Source organism: Carcharhinus amblyrhynchos, chromosome 15, assembly GCF_965287045.1.
Source record: "Carcharhinus amblyrhynchos chromosome 15, sCarAmb.v2.hapA, whole genome shotgun sequence".
Classification (NCBI taxonomy): domain Eukaryota; kingdom Metazoa; phylum Chordata; class Chondrichthyes; order Carcharhiniformes; family Carcharhinidae; genus Carcharhinus; species Carcharhinus amblyrhynchos.
Genome location: NC_137338.1, coordinates 25809202 through 25829946, shown reverse-complemented (window position 1 = coordinate 25829946; position 20745 = coordinate 25809202). Strand labels below are relative to the sequence as shown.

Sequence of the window (20745 nt, the reverse complement as noted above, 5' to 3'; positions counted from 1 at the left end):
CCCAGCACCCACCTCTCCACCATCAAGGGTGGACGGTGTCCTGCTTATCTATACTTACATTGGCAAATTGGGCAGCTAGGAACTTCAGAACCAATGACCTTTTTGTGGTGACAGTACATCTGCCTGCCTACCCAGCCATTGGCAAACAGGACTGTTGCTGTCTGCCTCCTAACGCACTTAACACAAGATCTAATCAATAAATTAAACACAGCAGCGAGTTAAACATTTTAATTTTCAATGCAAAGCTCATGTAATATTCATAAAAAAATGAAGGATAGAGATTACATTTTTTTCAAAATTCACACATCAAAATGGAAACAATGCATCAACAATGTTTGTACTGCTAACTGATACTTAAAAAGTAAATCTGAATATCGCAGATGTTAATTGAAATATGGGAGGAGCATTGCCAATAGATACTGAACATTCTTCCCAGAGTGATGAAACGTGACCTGATCCTCTGTAAATTGCTGAACAGTTTAACGTGCATTATCACTTGGTTTCATTTGTACATTTTATGGACTTATAAACACATGAAGTAAATTTATAACATAACTTGAAATGACAGTTGTCACAAGTTATTTGTATCAACTGCAATTTATGCAGTTCAGATGATCATTAAGTGCTTATCTTCATTCTCCTATTTACAACATTATATGAATTCTTTTTGTTATAAGTTACACAAACTTGTGCAATCTTTTCATTGTTGATTCGCCCATAAAAGTATAAAGCCATATTGGAGTCTGCTTTCTGTTGGAAGCGTCTTAGCCTTAGCAGAGTACACTTCCACAAAAAGCCCCAGCTTTATGCCTTGACTAAATACTTCAATTTTCTATTGATAACAATCAAGTCTATTACGTCTAAACTCACGATTCCCGTCAAATGTGAAAGTTGTAATACGTATCATAGCCAGGAAACAATTATCAGCTGAATGATTTTTACTTCAAAGCAAAAACACAAATTGAAACTCTTGCCTTCTGATAAGGCACAAATATCTCAAAACTTGAGCAGAATAATGCAAGTGCAAAATGTAATTACTGTTTCAGGCAGGGGTATTATAAAATCATTGCCATCAATGATGATGTTCCATTTGCTATGATCTGTATATGAAACACTACTTTGGCCTCAGCTGCAGTATTCTAGGCACCATGTTTTAGGAAAGATATGAAGGCATTAGGGAGGGTACGTAAAAGATTTTCCTTTATTCTTTCATGGAAGGCGGGTGCCATCGGCAAGGCCAGTATCCTTCATCTCCCTTGAACTGAATGGCTTGCTTGACAATTTTAAGAGGACAGTTAAAAAATCACATTGCTGTGGGTCTAGAGAAACAGTGAGGCCAGATCAGGTTAGGACAGCAGATTTCCTTCCCTGGAGGACATTAGTGATCTAGATGAGTTTTTACAAGAATTGATGATAGTTCAGAAGAATAGTATTTGGGATGAAGAACTTATGTTAATTAGAAATATTAGAGAAGTTGGGATTGTTCTCCGTGGAGATGAGATGATTGAGAGAAGATTTGATAGAGGTCTTCAAAACCTTGAGCAGTTTGGATAGAGTAGGTAAGGAGTACCTGTTCCCATTGGAGGAAGAATTGAGAACCAGTGGGCACAGCTTTAAGGTAATTTTCAAAAGCAGCAATGTTCACACGATTGGCTGGGATCTGGAACGCACTGCCTGGGAGCCTGGTGGAAGCAGGTTCAACTGAAACTTTCAAAAGGGAATTGGGTCACTATCTGAAAAGACGGAATTACAGGGTTGTGGGGAAAATGCAGGAGCATGGCACTAGGTGAATTGCTCTTTCAGAAAACCCGCATCAACATGACAGGCTGGATGGCTTTGTGTGCTATAACAGTTCTATAATAATCAGAGGACTAACTGCATTAATGCTGTGTAATTAATCACCAATAATGTCTGCCTTCATGAATAGATACTTCATCCCTTATCAAAACATAGAAGCATAAAAGTTTGAAGGAAGTTGTGTTCAGTTTGTAGAGACAGTTACAAAGTGTACCGGTTTTTCCATATTAACATGAATTTTTTTTTATCTTTCCTATTTTTCCCTGATGACACTCCCTTGCTGCCACCATTTGCTGATATGCTTCCCTCTTCAGTTGGGAAACTGAGACAATCTGGCCCATAGAACTGGACAAGATTGATTTATAATTTACAGCTGTGAGGAGATACAAATTGTAGTTTCCAGCACAAAATCAGGTCATTTGGCCAAACATTACTTGGATGGTAATCAAAAGAGAAAATGCTGTAAAATCTCAACAGGTCTGGCAACATCTGCAAGGAGAGAAAAGAGCTGACGTTTTGAGTCCAGACGACCCTTTGTCAAAGCTTGTCAAAGTTACTATGATGGTGTTTATGTTCCACATAAGCCTCTTCCTACCCTACCCCATCTAACGCTATTAACAAAATAGGCAGGAAATAACTTAATTGACTTATTACAATAAAGCTTTCGTAAGTTTCCACATCACGTACAATCTTCAGGTCCTAATATGTGAATGGCAAAAGCTCCCTCAGGAATGGTAAACAACCTGAAAATGATACCAGAGTCAGAGATCCAAGGTAAAGGCTGTTTGTGATCACTACACCAAATAGATGACCTAATATTGAAAACATTTCTGCAATTCCCTTCCAGTTTAACTGGGGCTGAGATTTTCCAGTCCCGTCGTGGTGGGGCTCGCTGCAGAAGATTCCGTGGCCCAGCCAATGGCTCCTTGACTTTCAGGGGGATTGGACAATCCCAGCAATGGGAGGTGCTGGAAAATCCTGCCCTGTGTTTTACAACAGAACTGTTATAGGAACGTTTTCCTCTGAATTGATTTGTGCTTTCTGATTTAAAGAAGGTGCTCTAACGCTCACAGTGACACTTCCACACCCATTCAAAATTGTTTTTGTTCAAAATCAATGCAACAGTACATTATTACTTTTTGGAATTTTAATAAATGCAAAAACTACGCATATTGTTGAATCCCCTTTCCCGGAGTACATCTAGAACATGGCTTGATAATACATTTTCAGTGCCAATCACCAATAATACTTGCAATTGCACATTTCAGTCAGCTGAAGTGAAGCAGAGAATGAAAGTGCTTGTTATTAAATTGTCCTTACTAACCCAGGTAAAGTCTGAGTCAAATTAACACTAATCTGAAATGCAAAAACAGCAGAGGAAAGGAAAGGCTGCAGAACATGAAGCCAGTCAACTGGTGGTGCTTTGTAAATGCCACATCACAGACGATATAAAATGTAACAGCAGTAAGATCTCTCTCCAAATACATTTTACTTAATTATTGACCGTGTCTTTTCACTGACTTAAATGCAATATTCCAAATATTTATTCTTTTACAATGTCATGGAGTCAACGAGGAATTTATCTCATCATAAAAACAGAAAATGCTGGAAAATGTCAGCAGCTCTGGCAGCGTCTCTGGAGAGAGAAACGGTCAATGTTTCAAGTTGGTATTTCAGGGCTGAGACGCGAAACGTTGGCTCTGTTCTCTCTCCACAGACACAGCCAGGCCGGCTAAGATTTTCCAACATTTGCTGTTTCTGTTTCTGACTTCCAGCATCTGCAGTATTTTGCTTTTAGTTCAATAAGAACTTGTGTCAATTTTATAAAGTTGTGTTTTAGAATTTAATCTCAGGATGAGTATTATCAGCAAGGCCAGTGTTTATTGTCCAGAACAGGTTGAGTGCAGGGGCAGGTGGGGGTTTGCTGGCCCATATCAGAGGACAATTAGGAACTAACCACATTCTAGAGGTTTAGGCTGAATGAAGCAGACTTACCTCCCTAAAAGATGGGAGTGAACTAGACAGGGTTTTTGCAACAGTCAACAGTTATACTGACACACCATTACTAATACTAGTCTTAACTTCAGACCTATTTATCAACTGAATTCAAATTCCCCAACTGCCAGGATGGGATTTGAACTCCTGTCTTCAGATCATTAATCCGGCCTCTGAAACATAAACACTATGCTACAGTCCCCTCAATAGTCTGTGACATCCGAGTTACATAACATCTTGTTGTTATGGGTAGGCACTGAGTGGAGACCAGGTTCTAACCCCACATCATTCAGACTTTCTCTTGACGTTTATATTTATTAGTGTCACAAGTAGGCTTACATTAATGCTGCAAAGAAGCTACTGTGAAAATGCCCCAGTCGCCACACCTCGGCGCCTATTTGGGTACACTGAGGGGGAATTTAACATGGCCAATGGAAAGAATGTGTGGACTCCTCAGGACAGTGACCCAACCCAGGAATTGAACCTGGGTCCTTGGTGCTTTGAAGCAGCAGTGCCACCGTGCTGCACTTGTTTACTGCTAGCTGAAATCAGTATATGTACTTTGGGAGAGGGCTAGGAGGTCTCCACCCAGGATATGGGAGGATTATAGAGGGGATTGTGGAAAGGTAACCAAAATTATTAAGAAAATTGTATTTGGCTAAGCCGGTTCACTAAGATAGACACACCATGGATTTGACATTATTTTGAAAATCTCAGTTGTGACAACCCCATTCTATCATATGGAAAATAAGCAATTTAGTGGGAATTCACCTTGAGAGATTTTCTTTTGCTTTGTTACTGTCTTGGATAAATATGGAAATGTGGGCGTGAATTTTGTGGGAGCTGCAGAAATCCCACCAGCAGGGCTAAAAAGGAGAGGAAACTCTGCTTTGGCAAGCAGGGGACCCAGGACCACGTTTTGCCAGCGGCAGCCAATTAAGTGGCGGCTGCCCTATTAAAGGCCCAATGAGTAGGCAGGCAGGTCAGTAGCACCATCGCTCGTGCTTACAACTGCTTGGGCACCTAGAGGATGAGGACACAATTATACTACCACGAAAACAGGTACATGTGAGGAGGGGATCCCCCTGCATTTCGACCGGGGGGGAGGGGAGAATTTACCAAATGCAGTTGACGTGGGGGACTTCCTGCCACTTCCACAGGAAGGGCCTCCTAATATTTGACCCCAGACAGGGGACGTATCAGATATTAAACTGATAAGAACAGATTTTTAAAATTTATGTCCAACTCAAAGTCCAAACAATGGCGAGGGTCCCTTTGTGGGCCTGATTGCCTTAAAGTACAGTACCGCCCTTCCCAGAACACACACGGATTCTGCCACGTTTTACACTGACAGGGAAGGTATTCTCACCATAACTATTATGCTATTTACCAGCATCCTGTCTAGAAGGAGGCTCCTTCTTCTCAGTATTCTTCTCTGCTACAATACGTTAGGCCCAATTACTTCAAGTATCCAATTATTTTGAGTTTTCTGTAGTAGTTCGATCATTCAAAACGCTAGTAGCCTGAAGGTATTTACATTTTCTGGTTCGTTCCTAACTGTTGTCAGACAATGAAAATGTAATGTAGATTACAGAGATACTCAGTTTCTTTCTCTTTACTGGAAGGGAACGCATCAGTACTTATCACAGAATCAAGTTCAGGAGACAGAAGGAACATTAATGTTGGTCCACCAAATCAACAACATCTTTTAGTTCCTATGTCCTAGATGCATCTTCTATACTTTGTGAAGTTTGACGGGAAGAATTTTCCGTACTACTGGAATAATGTCCAGAATCTACACTTGATTGACTGCTTTGCACATCATCCTCTTCATTAAGGATCTTCCCATCAGACTTGATTGTGGCTTTGTCTGACTTGGAGCCATCAGTTTGAGTTGAATTTCGAGGCACTGGAGGAATCTCTGTGTGTGAGACAATGGAGAGCTTGTCCCAGTGTTCTTCGCGTAGGTCTTCCTTATTCAGGGTTTCAAAAAGCGGCTGCTGGAAAGGCTCAGTCAAGTACTGAAAAATGCAAAATACAACTATTAATATTTGTCTAAACTGATCCATTGACAATTCTAACTGAAAATGCTCAATTCAAGTTCTTTTGGTTTTGTGAAGTTTTTAATCCCACAAAAATGAACTCCCCTCCCTAAAGATTTTATCTGCACTGACTCAGCTGACAATCCATACACCCATAACTTGCTATTTTATAAGTTTATTTATTAGTGTCACAAGCAGGCTTACATTAACACTGCAATGAAGTTACTGTGAAAATCCCCTAGCCCCCACACTCCAGCACCTGTTCAGGCACACTGAGGGGGAATTTAGCGTGGCCAACGTACGTAACCGGCACATCTTTCGGAATGTAGGAGGAAACTGGAGCACCCGGAGGAAACCCACACAGACATGGGGAGAACGTGCAGACTCCGCACAGTCACTGAAGGCAGGAATCAAACCCAGGTCCCTGCTGTGAGGCAGCAGTGCTAACCACTGTGCCACCTGCCGCCCCGATTCACGAGCGACCACTCCCCTCCCCAACCGTCCTCACTGCCCATCATTCCTCAACGAAAGGTCTGGGCAGATAATATTCTCCTAAGCCAAAGAAGTTTCTGCAGAACTGCATCACTCAGAGATAATTGCTGATAAGGATTGCAATTTATTCCACCCAGAACCTGCTCCCAGGAAGCATGTTACAGACAAGTCGAACAATAGAAAGCTGAATATTTAGAATGCCAGTAACATAATAAACATGCCAAGGTGCTTCAGAGCCTGGATCACTGGTTCAAAATAACATTAACAACAGGTAAAGGAGCTGAAAGATCAGGTGAATGCACAGGCATTTAAACATGTTCTGGTTTATTCATAAACAACATATTTACTGTTAACCGTTATTGCCTTTGGATGTTTAAAATTACCAGTATATTTTTAATTGTGGGCCTTAGTTTCAGCAAATTGTGCCATAAGCAAAGTCACTGTCAAACAGGATTCCTATCCACCTACACAAGAGGAGAATTTCCAGATTGTTTTCAGAGGAGGAAGAGAAACCTCCCATTTCTTATTTATTTTTCTCCTCTTCTTTCATTTCCCTGTGCCACAATGCCCTTTCCCACCTTTGTTAACAGGCAAATGGCAGATTGGCAAAGTTAGGTCGAGATGACATTCCATTTTCTGAATTCTTGCTGGAAATGTTTGATGTGGCTAAGACTGTGCTGCTCCTGTTCCAGTACTTTTCTGTAACACTGCAGTCAAACAATAATCACTCAACCTTAAGACTGAAGTATAAAGTATTGAGATAAAGGGTAGCTATACCTCTTGTATGTGAACTGGGAGACTGTAGGAAGGATACATGAGGTACTTAATGGCTTTGCGTGCATAGATCACAAAGAAGAAACAGCCCAATGTTACCATCAACACAGCAATCAATGTTATGAACAGGACCTGGGCTGCTGCTATGGCTCTTGTCTTAACTGCAGATAAAAGAAAAAAAAATCCGGTGTTATGTGGATAAGCAACATATGAGATCAGCACTGCATATGCTACCTGGAGCAGGGCTGCTACCATGAAGATCTTGCAACTCCCTGTAATTTGAGTTCTAACTCAGAGACAGATAAATGAACTGAGGACGCCCTGAAGAGCTGATCCCGCCTGCCCAGTCATCGACCCAGTTATTACGTGCTCCTTTTTAACTGGAGACATTGCTAATTCACATTGTTCAGCTTCACCAGTGGTGGTCACGTTTTCAGCTGCTTAGACCCTACAGTTCGGTGATTGCCTCTTCAAGGCTCTCTTATTTCTCTTTACTTTGATAAAGCTTTTGGCTGTCTGGCCAAACATTCTTTATGTGGCTGATTGCCAAAATTTATCTGATAACACTGGAGCACCTTGGGGCATTTCACTATGTTACAGCTTCTTTGTAAACGTAAGCTGTTTTTGTTGAAATTAGATATAGCTCTTGGGGCTAAAGGGATCAAGGACATTTGGAGGGGGGTGGTGGAAGAGGGGGGAAGAATCAGAATATTTAATTTGATGTTCAACCATGATAATAATGAATGATGGAGCAGGCTTGGAGGGCCGAATGACCTACTCCTGCTTCAAGTTTCTATTATTACAGGAGCCTTAAGAGGTAACAATAGCACCAACAAAGCATGGTAGAGATATAAATAACATTGTGTCTTGGTTTATCGGCACATCATCTTATAGAGTTTGAGGTTTTGTGGTCAACAGAAAAATATTTACACCACAGCAGGAATTCTGTCGAGAACATCAATGACAAAAACAACTTGCATTTATATAATAAAATTATTAAAATATAACAGAGCGAATGTGAAAATCTTACAATCAGCAGTGACGTGTTCACAAATCACTGGACTGAAAAGTCCTTGCTTGGAGCTCTCCGCAGTATAGGCTTGAACTTTCAAGCAGTAATCAGTCCACGGTTGGAGATTAAGCAAAACAGTTGATGCAGTGACAGATTTATTTTGCATCTGAAAGAAAATAGGTACATGCCCAATTGATTAGCATTTATTTAACTGAGAGTCAACACAACTTTGGTGCACAAAATCAAAATCAGTAACATTGCTTCAAGGGAATCATTCCATTCTTTCCATTTGATTCATGATCACATGTATTGGGATACAGTGAAAAGTATTGTTTCTTGCGCCCTATACAGACAAAACATACCATTCACAGAGTACATGGGTCGGAGGAAAAGGAGTGGGTGCAGAATGTGGTTTTGTAGTCATAGCTAGGGTGCAGAGAAAGATTAGCTTAATATAAGGTAGGCCTATTCAAATGTCTGATGGCAACAGAGAAGAATTGTTCTGGAATTTGTTGGTACATGATCTCAGACTTTTATTATCTTTTTCCCTGATGGAAGAAAGCAGAAGAGAGCATGTCCGGTTGTGTGTGGGGTCCTTGATTATGCTGCCTGCTTTGCTGAGGTAGCGGGAAGTACAGACGAAGTCAATGGATGGGAGGCTGGTTTGCCTGATGGACTGGGCTTCGTTTACAATCCTTTGCAGTTCCTAATGCGTAATGGCAGACCAGTGGCAATAGAATTCAATATGGCTAAGGCTCAAATATTGAAAACGAAGTACTAACAGATGTTGTCTGTGAACATCGTCAAAGTTGCTATAAGTGAAGCTGGCAAAGACTTAGAGATACTGGAAGGCTTGGCACTTAAGCATGCCCAAGTCAGTGGGGAGCAGTAATGCCAAACTCTATAGTCAAATCAGCAGGGTGCAAACCGGAGGAATTCATTCAAAAAAGTATTGCTCTGGTGAGACTGCACCTCAAAAATTGTGTTCGGTATTAATCGCCAAGGCTCAAAGGAGACACTGAAGAGCTGAAGGATGGGCAAAGAAAAGCTACAAGGTAAATCTCTAGTATCAGAGAACTAAATTTATTGGAAAACCTGGAGAAACCTTCGCTTTTCACTCTTGACAGGCTGAGAGGGAGTATAGTACAGTATATGATCGTAAACTATATGGGAAAGCTAAACCTGGAACAAATATTACAAGTTAAACTATGATAGGAAGAAGAGGAAAGCATGGTTTGAAATTGGCGAAGGCTGTACTGAAGCCAGGAAATTCTTCACATAAAATGATCAACTTATGGAATAGGGGACAGGGAGGCAAAAAAATCCTGGAATAATTTAAGAAACAATTAGATTCAGTGACTTGTTACATTAGATCTGCCCTGGACAGTAGACTAGCATGGATCAAATGTCCTTCAAAATAGGAGACTTAAAGTTTATTTATTAGTTACAAACAGGCTTACATTAGCACAGCAATGAAGTTACTGCGAAAATCCCCCAGCTGCCACACTCCGGTGCCTGTTTGGATACATGAGGGTCAATTTAGCATGGCCAGTGCACTTAACCAGCACATCTTTTGGACTGTGGGAGGAATCCGGAGCACCTGGAGGAAACCCATGCAGACACTGGGAGAACGTTCAAACTCCACACAGACAGTAACCCAAGCCAGGAATCAAACTGCTGCGAGGCAGCAGTGCTAGCCACAGTGTCACCATGCTGCCCCATCCGTGCCAACTTGTATTTATATAGTATTTTTCACAACCATAAGATTCCTCAAAGTACTTTACAGCCAATGAAATGGATTTGAATTGCAATCACTGTTGCAATGTAGGAAATGCAGCAGCCAATTTGTACACAGCAAGCTCCTACAAAGATCAATGTGATAATGGCCAGATAATCTGATACCTGCTAAGGGATAAATATCGGATATCTGCTTTTCTTCGAAATAACGTAATGGGACACTTTACATTTTTTATTTTTACATCCTGAGCAGGTAGATGGGGCCTCAATTTAAATATCTCACCCGAAAGACACCTCTCTTAAAAGGTGCCCTGGAGCTCAGCCACTAATTTGGCACATTATTGAATGGCCTGAGGAAGGATGTCCTTGCTTTAGGAAGACTACAGTGAAGATTTACCAGGCTGGTTCCTGGGATTGTAGGTCTGTCAGTAGGATAGACTTAAATCAGTTAGGATTATATTTGCTGCAGTTTAGAAGAGTGAGAGAGGGTCTCATAGAAATTTATAAAATTCTGACGGGATTAGACAGGGTAGATTCAGGAAGAATGTTCCCACTGCTGGTGGTGGTGGGGGTCTAGAACTAGGGCCATAGTTTGAGGATAAGAAGAACCTTAGGACTTTAGAAACCCTTCACAATGGAGGTGAGGAGAAATTTCTTCACCCAAAGAATGATGAATGTGCGGGACTCACTATCACAGAAAGTAATTGAGGCCAAAACCTTGTCTGATTTCAAGAAGAAATTAGACAGAGCACTTGGGGCTAAATGGATAAAGGGATATTGGGGGGTGAAGGGGGAGGAAAAAGGGGGAAATCGGGATATTGAATTTGATGATCAGCCATGATCGTGGTGAATGGCGGAGCAGGCTTGAAGGGTCAAACTGCGTATTTGTGCTTCTAGTTTCTCTGTCCTTTGAAGGTATAAATAAATTACACCACTGATTCCCCCTTATCTACCTTGCTAGTTACACCCAGAAGAATATCTTAAGAGATTTATCACACAATTTCGCCTTTCATAACACTGAGTCCACTCTGCCAAATTATACTGTGATTTTTTTTGCATATTCCTGATCTAGTGTTTAGGATTCAGCACTCTCAAATGTTAGGAAACTATAGGCTTGTTATCCTATTTTATCTTTCTGTCCTCTGGAGCTTCATTTGCTACCTTTCAATATATGGAGACTATTCTATAATCTAGGAAATTCTGGAAGGTCAAACTCAATGCATCCACTATCTCTTTAATTATATTTTATAAAACCCTAGATCTACAGGACTTGTCACCTTTTCATCCCAATAATTTCTCCAGTACTAATACAAATACTAATTACTTTAAAAGTTCTGCAATCTCTTGCTTCCCCACAATTTCCAGTTTGTTTTTGAGTCTTCAATTGGGAGGCCAGATAGAAACTATTTATCTCCACCATTTCCTCATTCCCCGTTATAATCTCTGTTGTCTTTGTCTTTAGAAGGCCTATTGTTACCTTTGTTTATCTTTTCTTTTACATTTTTGCAGATGTTACGATCTGTATTCATACTTCTTGCTCTTCACTCTTGAATTCTATCTTCTTCCTCTATCAATGCTGTGGTCATCTTTTGCTGATTTCTAAAACATTCCGAATCCTCAGGCTTGCTCTTTTTTGCAACATTGTAAGTCTTTTCTTTACTATTGTTAACTTTTTTTAATTAGCTATGACATTCAGTTTTCTTGAGGAAATTTTATTTCTTATGGGAATGTATGTTGGCTATGAGTTATGAATGATTCCTTTAATGGAAATATATCAATATTCCTTGACTGTCACTGGGTCAAAATCTTGGAACCTCCTTACTAACAGCACTCTGGTGTGTCTACACCAGATGGACCACAGTGCTTCAAGAAACCAGCTCTCCATCAGCTCAAGGGCAATTAGGGATGGACAATAAAAATGCTGGCCTAGCCAATGATTTCTATGTCCCACAAAGAATCTCACAACACCAGGTTAACGTCCAACAGGTTTATCTGTAATCAGGTGAGGCTGACCTTTCACCTGATGAAGGAGCAGCACTCCGAAAGCTCGTGATTCTAAACAAATCTGAGACTTCTTACTGTGCCAACCTTAGTCCAATACCAGCATCTCCACATCATCACATCCCATCAAAAAATAAAAAAAAAACAAGCTCCAAATGGGTGCAGCAACTTTGGATTCTCTGCTGCCACTGCACATTGCTTATCTACCACCATATCATTGAATCACAAACCAGACTCCCATCCACTGATTCTGTCCACACTTCCCAATGCCTTGGAAAGCAGTAAGCATCATCAAGGACCGCACACAGCCCAGACATACCCTTTTCCACCTTCTTCCGTTGGGAAAAAGATACAATAGTCTGAGATCATTTATCAATCAACTCAAGAACAACTTCGTCCCTGCTGTCATCAGACTTTTGAATGAGTGTAACACTACATTCTGCACCCCCTCCTCTCCTTCTCACTATGTATTTTATGAATGGTATGCTTTGTATAGTGCACAAAAAACAATACTTTCAACATATCCCAATACACCATGACAACAGTAAATCAAATTTAATTTCCTAATGCACCTCAGTCAACTCTTGTACTTTGGACCTACATAATTGACTTTGTTGAAATTCAAAAGCCTTGGTTCAGATGCTAGATTAGTACGTGAAGGAGAAAGCAAAAGAATAATATTTAGACAGGCTGAGATGAAGCAAGGTGGAAGCAAGCTAATATGGAGTGTAGAACTGTTAGGTTGAATGGCCTGTTTCTATGTAAAAATCTCTGAATCAACATCTCTCTCCAACAGTCACAAAGAAACACTCTGAAGAAATAACTTACCTTTATTCCTTCTTCATTTTTTATCCAATAAAGCACATGGTAAGCAAGATCACTATAACTGTAACGCATGGACTGTCCATCTTGAGCGACTGGATCTGCAATGGTGACGTATAGTTCACCTGTCTGCGATGATACTTTAACTGCTGGAGGCCCAATCACAGCTATAGTGTAAAAGAGAGCATATTGTTAGGAATCTGGTGCTTAAGTTTCTGCAACATTCAGAGTATATTGTATACTGTTTAAAGTTTTAAAGTTTATTTATTAGTATCACAAGTAGGCTTACATTAACACTGCAGTGAAGTTACTGTGAAATTTCCCTTGTTGCCACACTCCGGCGCCTGTTTGGATCAACGTACTCAATCTAATCTTTGGACTGAGAGAGGAAACAGGAGCACCTGGACGAAACCCACGCAAACACAGGGAGAGCGTGCAAACTCCACAAAGACAGTGACCCAAGCCAGGAATCGAACCCAGGTCCCTGGTGCTGTGAAGCAGCAGTGCTAACCACTGTGTCACCATGCCATCTGTGATAAAAATGGCACCATTTTCTTTTGAAAGATTCTAGTTTAGAATCATAGAATCCTACAGTCCAGGCCATCCAATCCCCATAACCCCATCTATTTACCCTAACTAGTCCCCCTGACACTATGGGGGAATTTAGTATTGTCAATCCACCTAGTCAGCACATCTTTAGACTGTGGGGGAAACTGGAGCACCCAGAGAAAACCCACGGGGAGAATGTGCAAAATTCCGCTCAGACAGAGATCCAAGCTGGAAATCAAACCTGGGACCCTTGCACTGAGAGGCAGCGGCGCTAATCACTGTGCCACTTCTTTTTAACTTTTGTTGCTTTCTTTTCCCTATTCCTCTATTTCAGCCAACACATTAAATGTTTAGATTTATTCAAAAAGCAGGGTTTTGTTTTAAAGGTTTTGAATTTCCACAGCAGAGTGGAGGAGAGAGACAGAAGCTCTGTGACAACAGCAACACTGGGTTTGCCTTGTGATAATATTACTGGATTGTAATAGATTAAATATCTCGAAGGGACTCTTGCCTAAAGGAGTAATTGTGAGTCCAACCAAATAGGGAATTATTTTGGGAGAATGTTCTGTAAGACTAACTATAACTGTAATCTTGTGTAATCTTGTAAGACCACAAGACATAGGAGCAGAATTAGACCACAGGGCCCATCAGGTCCACTTCACAGCACAATCAAGGCTGATACATTTCTCATCCCCATAACCTGTGACCCCCTCATTAATCAAGAACCTATCCATCTCTGTCTTAAAGACACTCAATGACCTGGCCTTGACAGCCTTCTGCGGCTAAGAGTTCCACAGATTCACCACTCTCTGGCTGAAGAAATTCCTCTTCCTCTCCCTTTAGTCTGAGGCTGTGTCTTCTGGTTCCAGTTTTTCCTACTAGTGGAAACATCCCCTCCACATCCGTTCCAACCAGGCCTCACAATATCCTGTAAATTTCAATAAAATCCCCTCTCATCCTTCTAAACTCCAACGACTACAGACTCAGAGTCCTTAACTATCCCTCATACAACAAGCTCCTCATTCCAGGGATCACTCTTGTGAACCTCCTCTGGACCCTTTCCAAGGTCAGCACATTCTTCCTTAGATACAGTGCCCAAAACTGTTCACAATACTCCAAATGGGATCTGACCAGAGCCTTATACAGTCTCAGGAGTACATCCCTGCTCTTGTATTCTAGCTCTCTCGACATGAATGCTAACATTGCATTTGCCTTCCTAACTGCCAAATGAACCTGCACATTAACCTTAAGAGAATCTTGAACAAGGACTCCCAAGTCCTTTTGTGCTTCTGATTTCCTAAGTATTTCCCCACTTAGAAAATAGTCTATGCCTCCATTCCTCCTTCCAAAGTGCATAACCTCACACTTTTCCACATTGTATTCCATCTGGCACTACTTTGCCTATTCTCCTAACCTGTCCAAGTCCTTCTGCAGCCCCCTTGCTTTCTCAAACCTGTCCCTCTACATATCCTTGTACCACTTGCAAACTTAGCAACAGTGCCTTCAGTTCCTTCTCCCAAATTGTTAATATACATTGTGAAAATGTGTGGTCCTGGCACCTAACTGAGGCACATCACTAGTCACCGGGTGCCATCTTGAAAAAGACCCATTTATCCTCGGTCTCTACCTTCTTCCAGTTAGCCAATCCTCTATCCAGGCCAGGATCTTACCTTTAACATCATGGGCTCTTAACTTATTGAACTATGTGGTACCTTGTCGAAAGCCTTCTGGAAATCTAAATAAATCATGTCCACTGGTTCTCCTTTAGCTAACTTCCTTGTTGCTTCCTCAAAGAATCTAACAGATTAGTCAGACATGACCTCTCCCTGATGAAGCCATGCTGACTCAGTCCTATTTTATCATGGACTTCCAAGTACTCCACGCTCTTATCTTTAATAATGGACTCTTAAATCTTGCCAATGACCAGAGTCAAGCTACCCGGTGTATAATTTCCCATCTGCTGCCTGCTTTCCTTCTTAAACAGCGGTGTTACATTAGCTACTTTCCAGTCCTCTGGGACCCTCCCTGCCTCCAGTGATTCCTGAAAGATCACCACTAATGTTTCCCTCAGCTATCTCTTTTAGAACCCTGGGATGTAGTCCATCCTGTCCAGGTGATTTATGAACCTTCACTTCTTTCAATTTCTCGAGAACCTTTTCCTTAATAATGGCCATTACACTCACCCATGCCCCCTGATTCTCCTGTAGCTCTGGCATCCCACTGGTGTCTTCCACGATGAAGACTGATACAAAGTAACTATACAATTCCTCTGCCATTTCTTTGTTTGCTATTATTATTTCTCCAGCCTCATTTTCCAGTGGTTCAATGTCTATTTTGCCTCTCTCTTATTCTATTCATTTGTGGGACATGGGCACCAATGGTTGGCTAGCATTTACTGCCCATCCCTGGTTGCCCTTAAGGTAGTGGTGAGCTGCCTTCTTGAATCGTTGCAGTCCATGCAGTTTTACCTTTTATGTATTGAAGAAACTCTTCCTATCTTCTTTTATATTACTAGCTAGTTTACACTCATATTTCATCTCCCCCCACCCCTCATTGTTTTTTTAGTTGTCCTCTGTCCACTTTTAAAAGGCTTCCCAATCCTCTGGCTTTTGACTAATCCTCGCCACTTTGTATGTTTTTTCTTTTGCTTTTACGCTGTCCGACTTCCCTCGTCAGCCATGGATGCCTCGTCCTCCCCTCAGCATGTTTCCTCCTCCTTGGGATGAATTTCTGTTGTGCCTCCCAAATAATCTCCAAAAACTCCTGCCATTGCTGTTCCACTGTCTTCCCTGCTGGTCTCCCTTTCCAATCAATTCTGGCCAGCAACTCCCTGATGTCTTTGTAGTTACCTTTATTGAAATGTAACACCGCTACATCTGATTCCAGTTTCTCCCTCTCAAACTGTAGGGTAAATTCTATCATATTGTGGTCATTGCTCTCTCAAGGTCCCTTCACCTTAAGTTCCCTGATCAAGTCTGCCTCATTACACATCACCTGTGCTCTAGTAAGTTCTGTCACAAGCTGCTCCAAAACTCTTAGACATTCCACAAGTTCCTTTTCTTGAGGTCCGCTACCTATCTGATTTTCCCAGTCCACCTGCATAGTGAAGTCTCCCATGATTATTGTAATATTGCCTTTTTTATATGCCTTTTCGATCTCCTGATTTATTTTCTGTCCCACATCCTGACAACTGCCAGGGGCCTGTACATTGCTCCCATCAAGGTCTTTTTACTTTTGCGATTCCTCACAAAGATTCTATACCTTCTGATCTTATATCGCTTCTTGCTATCGATTTAACTTCATTCCTTACTAATGAAGCATCCCCACCCCCTTTGCCCATCTGCCTATCCTTTCGATAGGACACATATCCTTGGATATTTAGATCCCAGCCCTGATCTCCTTGCAGCCATGTCTCTGATGCCCACAACATCGTACTGGCCAATTTCAACGTATGTAACAAGCTCACTGACCCTGTTCTGTACACTGCATGTATTCAGGTAGAACACCCTCAGTCCTGCATTGACCACCTCCCTTCTCATACTCGTCACCATTTTTGCCCTGCCTGAGGTTAGATTCCTGCCACCTTCTAAACTCTCTGTTCTATTTTCTAACCTCTCCTGAGCCTCAGCTCCTTTAATTAGTTAAAAGTCCTCATTCTTAATTTGCACTTCCACCCTCTCCTTTAACTTTGACTTTCTAGTTGTCCATACGACTGAACCCTCCTCCCAACTATTTAGTTTAAAGCCTTGTCTACAGCCCAGTTATATGATTAGCTAGTGCAGTACTGAAGGAGTGCTGCACTTTTGTAGGTGCCATCTTGCAGATCGCATGTTAAACCTTTCTGCCTCTTGGATGGTTGTGAAAGATGTCGTGGCATGGTTTGAATAACAGCAGGGAGAATTCTCTTGTATCTTAACAAATATGTGTGTCTTAACGAACATTAAAACAGATGATCTGGTCATTACCACATGCCTGACTGTGCAACCTGGCTGTGAATGCAAATTGGTTGTCGCATTTCCCACATTACAGCAGTGACAACATTTCAAAAATCCTTCATTAGCTTAAAGTCAGTCTGAGATCATAAAAGGCACTATATAAAACACCTGCTTTTCCTTTTTTACTATAATAAATGATAAGCACAGTTTTGCAGATCTAATCAAATATGTCAGGACAAATCAGCTCACCGCTTGAATATGTTAAGTAGTATAAGGGTATGGAAAGTACAAGTACTCAAGAGAACATCCCCAAAGTATACAAAGTTCTTACTGTCTTTATATGGAGAAAATGGCACTGTTTCAACCCAGCGCGATGTTGCACTTCCACGTTCTGCTCTCACTCTTAAGTAGTACGTTGCAAAGAAAGCAAGACTGTCGAGCAAATCACATTCCATCTCAGCGATAGCTGTACAGTTCACCACATCTGACCAATTGCCAGCAATCGATCTTTCGAATTGTCTGAAGAAAATGAAAGATTGCATTGAGAAGATTGACTAACAAGACGATGCCTTTACAAATTAATCTATGCCAAAGAGGTACCTAACCTTCTGTAGAAAACAGCTGCATCAGAAGTGTTGCCTGACATAAGGGCACACTGGGCTGGAATTTGCAGGCAATGAAAATAACCTGATGAGTCTTGCTTAGAAAGTCACAGATTCTTGCTTTTTAATAGGATTTGCTGACTTGTTTAAAAAGGGATATCCATTAAAACAACTGAAAGACAATTAAAAATCTTCTAATAAGTTTAACTGTATTAATGCTCTTAAAAATCTGTTCATTTTTAATTTTTAAAAGAATATTTCTGAAGTAAGCCTCCTCAGTAAACAGACTCCTTAGTGCCTACGTTTGCACAGTGACCTCCTTGCAGTGTTAATGTAAGCCTACTTCTGACACTAATATATAAATTTTATGTTGAAATGCCGGGTCTAAAATTTCCAAGTGAAATAATTCACGATTGGTGGACAATAAGTTCAAATTCCTGGGGAATCCGGTGCCCAGAGAATCAGAAATCAACAGCACAAAAGGAGGTCATTCAGCCCAGCTGCAAAGAGAGCTACTCAAACTAACCCGATTTTCCAACTCATGGTTCACATGTTACAGCATTTCAAATGCATTTCTAAGCATTTTTAAACACAGTGAGGCTCTTAGTTCCTACCACCCTTTTCTGCATTGAGTGCAAGACCCCCATCTCCCTGTTGAAAGCCTCCAGCTACAACACCGCACTCCCCCTCCCCAAAGACCATCTTTGATATTTCCACAGTAGGTATACACGGGGGGACCAGCAAAGAAACTAAATTATGAGTGAACTTCCTGTAATAATTCACTAACCCCAGGAAGGACTTCAATGCCTTGGGATTCCTAAAGTGTAAAAGTTTGAAGTTTAATTATTAGCGTCACAATTTACATTAACACGGCAATGAAGTTACCGTGAAAATCCCCTAGTAGCCAGGCTCCAACACCTTGTTTGAGTGCACTGAGGAAGAATTTAGCATGGCCAATGCACTTAACCAGCACGTCTTTCGGATAGTGAGGGGAAACTGGAGCACCTGGAGGAAACCCACACTGACTCAGGGAGAATGTGCAGATTCCACACAGTCAGTGATGCAAACCAGGAATCGAACCTGGATCCCTGGCGCTGTGAGGCAGCAGTGCTAACCACTGTGCCACCATGCCGCTTCCTTCATGACCCTCATCTTATCTTCCAACAGATGAAGACCCTTGCCACCTGCCTGATAGCTTAAATAGGTCACTGCTTGGAAGACACATTTTTCCCTTTTCAGGCATGATCTAACCTCCAAAAATCAGCTTAAAAGCCTCTTCCAGATTCACCAGCTGTTCACATTCCGAAGTTCCTGTGACCAACACACCGTCCAGGTATACCAATACCTAAGGTAATCCTTGGAGTGTGTTCTCCATGACCTGTTGAAAAATGGCACATGCAGGCAAGACCCCAAAAGGGCAGGCAAGTATACTTGTACAGGCCTTTGCATGAAATAACATGCATTTTGACTGTCCCTATCTCTTGGCCTTGCGTTAAGTCTTCTGCAGCATTTGCAATAGACTGCCATCTGGCATCTACAGCCTTCTGGAATAGGCTCCCTTGGAATCCGTCGGCTGTCCCCGACTTCCCTTCACTGTTGGGCCTCACTGCTGCCAGACATGCTGGGATATTTCACTGATACCATCGTTCTCAGTTGAGGGATGAGCGTTGGAAGAGGTCCCCTTGAGGAATGAGCATTCCTTCAGGCCCCCTCCCTTCAATCGAAGAACACTGCTATCTGTCATCCCCTGTAGTTCCTATGCTCCTTTCTCTGCGTTCTCCAACGGTAGAGCTTTCTCAATGGCCTTCTTCAGATCCAAGTTGTGTTCCACCAATAATTATTTTTGGATCTCATCTCTTACTTCCACAGACCAGCCTATCTTGCAGTATGTCATTCAGGGTGGCCTGAGTTTGTAGCACTCTTCCAATTTTCGCACCCTGGTTGGAAAGTCAGTGACAGATTCCCCAGAGGTCTGTCCTGCCGTGTTAAAGTGATATCTCTGGAGTGTTCTGGAGGGTTTAGTCCACCAATTCATTAAAGGTTTTGGAGTCAGGGGCATCTGGGTAGGTTAGACTTGATTCCACTTAAGGTAAAGACCCCACAAGCTGTCTGCTTCTCGTTCCCCTCAAAACTATTGGCCCAAAAAAAGTAATGTTTGCACTCTGCGAAATGGGCCTGGTCTTCTATGTTTGCATTGTAGGCTTTAAGTGTCTCAAGAAAAGGCATGTTTCTTGCTGGAGGATTACGTGCCTCAAAAGGAAAGATAGTCCAGAGGAAAAATAAACTGGTTCCATTCCTCATCACCAATGTAATAATCTTACCGAGGCCAGTCTTCCATCACCAATCACCCTTTTATTTACAGTGATATGTCAGCAGCATTCAATGGCTACAGAGTGCAGACCAGTCCCAAGTGGAGCTGGTTTTAATCCACCTTCCCCTTCCCTATTGGACAAGTCTCCACTCGCTTAATGGGGGAGCTCATAAACAAGGCCCATGGAGAGATCTAGTAATGACCCCCCATGGTCAACATACCAGTTGGAAAGTCTAGAGCAAGGGATATGGTCTAAACATTACATCCTTAAGTTAGGAAACAATTCTTCACGTAAAGGCTGATAAAGAAGATTGAAATTCTCTTTCACCCATGGCAACTGATGCGGGACCAATTGTTAATTTAAACTGGAGGTGGATCAGTTTTTGTTAACCAATGGTGTTAAAAGGCATGGGACGGGGCAGTGGAGGATATCCCAAACTGATTGCATCGCCTTCAGACTGCCACTTACAAGGATCTGTGAGTGGTTGTTCTAAGGCCATGATTTCCTTCCTTCCTACAGAGAAAGTACAAACCAGAATCTTGGCTTTACAGAACGTGCAGGAAAAGAAGTCAGCCATAATCGCAATGAATGCCGGGGGGGGGGCGGGGCGGGGGTGCGCGCACGGCAGCTCAAATGGCTACTCCTGTTCTGGTGTAAAATGACTTCTGGGACTCG

At 41.8% G+C, this 20745-nt stretch overlaps 1 protein-coding gene across 1 annotated transcript in view; it reads right to left on the bottom strand.

The window, feature by feature from the left end:
* Positions 1-223: 223 nt before the first annotated feature.
* LOC145353168 (interleukin-10 receptor subunit beta-like) overlaps positions 224-20745 on the bottom strand; it is a 64430-nt gene continuing 43908 nt past the window's right edge. Inside the window, exons 6-10 of the mRNA XM_080203628.1 lie at positions 17488-17675; positions 12679-12839; positions 8131-8278; positions 7104-7261; positions 224-5813 (exon numbers count right to left, since the gene is read on the bottom strand). Of these exons, the coding sequence (XP_080059754.1) occupies positions 5508-5813; positions 7104-7261; positions 8131-8278; positions 12679-12839; positions 17488-17675 (961 nt within the window). The 3' untranslated portion in view covers positions 224-5507. The remainder of the gene's footprint in view (positions 5814-7103; positions 7262-8130; positions 8279-12678; positions 12840-17487; positions 17676-20745) is intronic.